The 4,408-nt window shown below is 46.7% G+C and overlaps 1 protein-coding gene across 1 annotated transcript in view; it reads right to left on the bottom strand.

The window, feature by feature from the left end:
- STAM2 (signal transducing adaptor molecule (SH3 domain and ITAM motif) 2) overlaps positions 1 to 4,408 on the bottom strand; it is a 12,142-nt gene that overhangs the window by 2,257 nt on the left and 5,477 nt on the right. Inside the window, exons 5-11 of the mRNA XM_009081521.1 lie at positions 4,181 to 4,250; positions 3,697 to 3,883; positions 2,886 to 2,980; positions 2,167 to 2,246; positions 1,896 to 1,983; positions 1,487 to 1,541; positions 289 to 442 (exon numbers count right to left, since the gene is read on the bottom strand). Coding sequence (XP_009079769.1) covers positions 289 to 442; positions 1,487 to 1,541; positions 1,896 to 1,983; positions 2,167 to 2,246; positions 2,886 to 2,980; positions 3,697 to 3,883; positions 4,181 to 4,250 — 729 coding nt within the window. The remainder of the gene's footprint in view (positions 1 to 288; positions 443 to 1,486; positions 1,542 to 1,895; positions 1,984 to 2,166; positions 2,247 to 2,885; positions 2,981 to 3,696; positions 3,884 to 4,180; positions 4,251 to 4,408) is intronic.

Here is a 4,408-nt window from a genome sequence, read left to right as displayed (position 1 = left end):
GCAGGAATATCCCCCAAGCTGCTCAGACACACAATTCCAGCTGGAAGGAATTCAGCATGGAAGGAATCGTATGGAATTTTCAGGACTTTATTGTCCAAGGAGGCAACTGGAAAACTCTGGTGCATAGCTGAAACTTCATGCCAGAGGCTATAAACCTCCCCCAGGTTGTTCCCAGGCTCAGGGGGAAGTTCACATGTCACTTCTGCTGTCACCTTTTAAACCAGGAATCTAGGAAATCTGGGAATCTCCCTCAGGAACTCTCCACTCCCAGACTTCAGGGGTACTGACCTGCACAGAGACAGCAGAAGACGTGGGTGGGTACTGTGCAGGGTGGTGGAGTTTAGAGTAGGCTGAGTACATTGGGGTTTCATTCATCAGCTTGTTGTAGAGCTCCAGAGCTTCCAGAACCTTCACATTCAGCTCAGACAACTCCGAGTGTTTCCTGTCCCAAAACAAATGTGTGCACACACTGAGAGCCTTGAACACGTCAAATGGGGAAGGAAAAAGAGCTCACTAAACACCTTGGAATAGGCAATAAATCCTTTGAAAGGTCTATTTTTCACCCATCTCTGCTGGGAATTCTGTGTCGCACACCAACAGAACCGAAAGGAGAGTCCAGTGGGGAACAACTGTCCTTCCACAGGGGCCACAAGTAACTCCACAGTGTAGTTCCCCGTTCTTTTCACCCTCAGGGATCACCAGAAACCACAGAATGATGGAATGGTTTGGGCTGGATGGGAAATTGAGGATTATCCTGTCCCACCCAAGCAGGGACACCTCCCATCAGCCCAGGCTGCTCCAAGCCCATCCAACCTGGCCTGGAACACTCCCAGGGATGGAGCAGCCACAGCTGCTCTGGGCACCCTGTGCCAGTGCCTCAGCACCTCACAGCCAGGAATTCCTCCCCAGTCTCCCATCTGTCCCTGCCCTCTGGCAGTGGGAACCATTCCCTGTGTCCTGTCCCTCCATCCCTTGTCCCAAGTCCCTCTGCAGCTCTCCTGGAGCCCCTTGGGGCACTGGAAGGTCAAGTCCAAGGGCGAAGAGGTGAAGATGGCACTGAATGGATTTTCCTGGCATGGCCAGTCAGCAGCAGAGAGAAAATCCCAAGCTCTACACAGGCTGCAGTCAAAAAATGCCCAAATAAAATGCAGCCATGACCTACAGAGCAGCAATCAACCCTTGGTGCTCTCACTGGGAACTGGAGATGCTAAACAATCTGAAAATTAACATTTAAAAATCAAGTTTGGGTTAAAAATTAAGCTAAAAATACTAAATATTGAATATTTTAAAGATATTAAGAAATTAAGGCAGAGGTTGTCATGTTTCTGCCAAGATTTTCCAGCTTGGGAGGTGAAAGGACAAAAACTATGAATCATAATTAGATAAAGATATTGATATTAGTAACAGAGAAAAATTAGTACTAGCTTTTAGTACTAAAACTGCACAGTTGAGGTAAATCTGTAGGTAAAATAAGATTCAGGCTGACCTGTCAATCTCTTCCAGCTTCTCATCTATCATCGGCCCCATCTGCTGACAGATATCTGTGGAGACAAAGTGTGGAGCTGGTTAGTGTCTTCGAGGAGGCCAGAAATACTTCCCACCACTGACATCAGCTGCCTCTTCCAGTAGGAGCTCCTTCCCGAGCCTGGAGGTGCAGCCTGGAGAGCTCAGGCACTTCACACCAGCTGAAGGGATGCAAATGACTCTGCTAAAGATGGAGCTCGGGAGCACCAAGGAATTCCAAAGAGACACATCGCCCCACACTCCCAGTGGGAGAGAAACTGTGCTGCAGCTCACAGAGCTCAGGGCCTGAGTCTGGAACAAAGGCAGAGCCACCAGTTCGAGCCACGGAAGGGAATGGTGAGAGGAAACAGCTAATTCAGTGCTCCTACTACCTTCTGAGTCGAGCAGGTCTGGAGAATCGAGCTTCAGATCTGTAGGGTCTATGCTCTGAAGCACCTGCAGCGTCTCATCCATCTTAACCTGGAAGGTGAAGAGAAGATCAGCAACTTTCATGCTTCAGCCACGGCAGGAAGTGCTTTAATTCCCAAACTAAAGTTATTTCTAGAGAGACAATTATCTCTGAAAAGAGAATTATCTGCTGACAACCAGTACCAAAGGAATGCAGAAGCTGAGCAATATTCCCTGTTGGAAGTGGCTCCATACCTCATCTATATACACTGGCTCAGGTTCCTTCTTAATGTCCTCTCTAATGTCCTCAGGAACAGAGTTTTTATCCACAGTTGCTGAAAGCACAAAGAGGAGTTGGTTTTTCGCAGCTCTGTTACTGTGTTAGCTCAAAACACACATTTTCCATCAGCTCTTTAAAGGGGAGAGGAATTGGAATAAGCACTTTAAGCAGTGATGCACCTGGAGAAAGGAAAATGGTTTGCCTAGAAAACCTCCTGTTTCCTGTTAGCCTCAGCATGAACCTGGGCCTAACCCAAGGAAGGCTCCTGAGTCATCTCAGCAGCTAAAAACCACCTCCAGCACATGTATTCCAGCCAAATCCCAAGCGTTAGCATTTATTTTGGCATCGTGAGTGTGGCTCAGGCCAACAATGTGATTCCTGCAGCCCCTGCCAAGGGTGTGGATGTGATTCCTGTGTCTGAAAAGAGACTCTGACATTTGAAATGGCAATTTACTGCCTTCGTGTGTCATATGGCACTGACAGAACCGTGGGGAACTGAACCAGATTTGTGTGAGAGGGAAAAGGTAACAACTTAGGAGAGAAACACAAGTTAAAGTGAGCTAAGGAGTGATGGATCCTTGGTTGAGACAAGGGCAGGATGTCTCCCAGTTCCTCCCTGGGGCTGATACCAGATGACGACTTTGCTGATGAGTCAATTAGCTGTTGTACCACAAACCTAACTGAGATAACTCACCTGCCTCAGGTTCCACTGTCAAGTCAGAGGTGACAAAATTAGATGGGAACAGTCCTACTCCTCTATGATTTTCACCCTTCCACCAATTGGTGTCACTGGAGAAACAGAGACAGATTAAAACCTGAGTCCTAACAGAGTCAGAGACAAATTTGGGGCTTTTCACAGGAAACCTGTGACACCTAACAGTGAGCACCAGGAGAGATTAGCAGCAAAGCCACCGAGAAGGGCTGGGGCAGAGGGAGGGAAGGAAAAGGGGATGAGGGGAAGTAAAACCACTCCGAATTGAGCACAGCTCTGCAGGCTGATCCATGACAGCCCTTTACACCTTCTACAACTACACCAAGCACCACTAGGGACTAAGATCAGAGCTAGAAATGATCTGTGACATGGGTCAGCCAAAACAGCATTAGCAGGGAACAGGTTCTGCTCCCTATCACTACTGACAGGTAACAACAACCACTGTCCTAGCTGTTTTAATTCAGTTTCAACCCTAGGAAATGCCATGCTTTACAGCCACAGCTGGTGGAATTTAGCCCTGTGATGCCTGTGCATGTTCTTATGACATATAACCAACCAATATTTGTCTTGAACTACAAACTGGATTAAATACTTGAGGTTTTCCCTGCACCAAAAATGATCTGAAGTCAAAAACTTGGGGCATGGAAAGGCAAAAGGAAGGTGAAGGGATATGAGGGAGGTCAGAGAGACAATACACATTTCTGTGGGGGAAAACAGCATCAGAGGGAAGATTTGCTCTGCTAAGGAAACAACAGTTCTGGAATGAAGTCACCTCCATCTGAGCGTGTTATACCTGTCATCCAAAACCAAAATAATCTCTCCACTTTTAAAGGTGAGCTCATTGTCCTCCACAGCCTCAAAGTCATACAGAGCTCGCACCTTCCTCAGGCTCTGGCTGCTCTGCTGCATTTCTGCACAGGGGTACAAGGACTTGGTTTCCAGCTGTTGCTGTTTCTGCTCTTGCAAAGACAATTCGATAGCTACAGTGAGGGGAGGAAGAAAAAGAAAGATTTGTGTGGTTTATCTCTCTTGACTTGACCAAACTCATGTTTATTGCTTTATTTACACATAGTTTGTATCTGCTTCTCTAATACTGTGATGGGGAAGAAACTACCTTACCCCAAATCCTGATGGATGAGGCAATGAATGACACATTACTCCAACTCCCAACCTGCTGTGCCCTTGGTTTCAATCCCATGCAGAAGGACAGAGCCCAATTTTCCATTTCCCTGCTTTTACACACACAAATCTAACCCAGGCTGTGCCCAGCAGTTTACCTTTAGCTATATCTTCATCCTCTTTGGTTTTACTGGATGCTGACCCGTTCTTAGCAGCAGTGGTGGAAGCCTGCAGAGGTATGAGCAGAGGAGGTTCAGGTTATAAAGGGGGGAAAAAAAAGGCTCTATAATTATATAGCTTTAAAAATGAACACTTAGTTGTTCCTGGTTAGTTTCCTTACTGAATCGAGGTGATTTTCTAGAGAAAAAAATAAAATCACTTCTCAG

The sequence above is a fragment of the Acanthisitta chloris genome, unplaced genomic scaffold (assembly GCF_000695815.1).
Source record: "Acanthisitta chloris isolate BGI_N310 unplaced genomic scaffold, ASM69581v1 scaffold18050, whole genome shotgun sequence".
Taxonomy (NCBI): domain Eukaryota; kingdom Metazoa; phylum Chordata; class Aves; order Passeriformes; family Acanthisittidae; genus Acanthisitta; species Acanthisitta chloris.
Note: the sequence above shows the minus strand (reverse complement) of the source record. Positions and strands in the feature narration are given on the sequence as shown.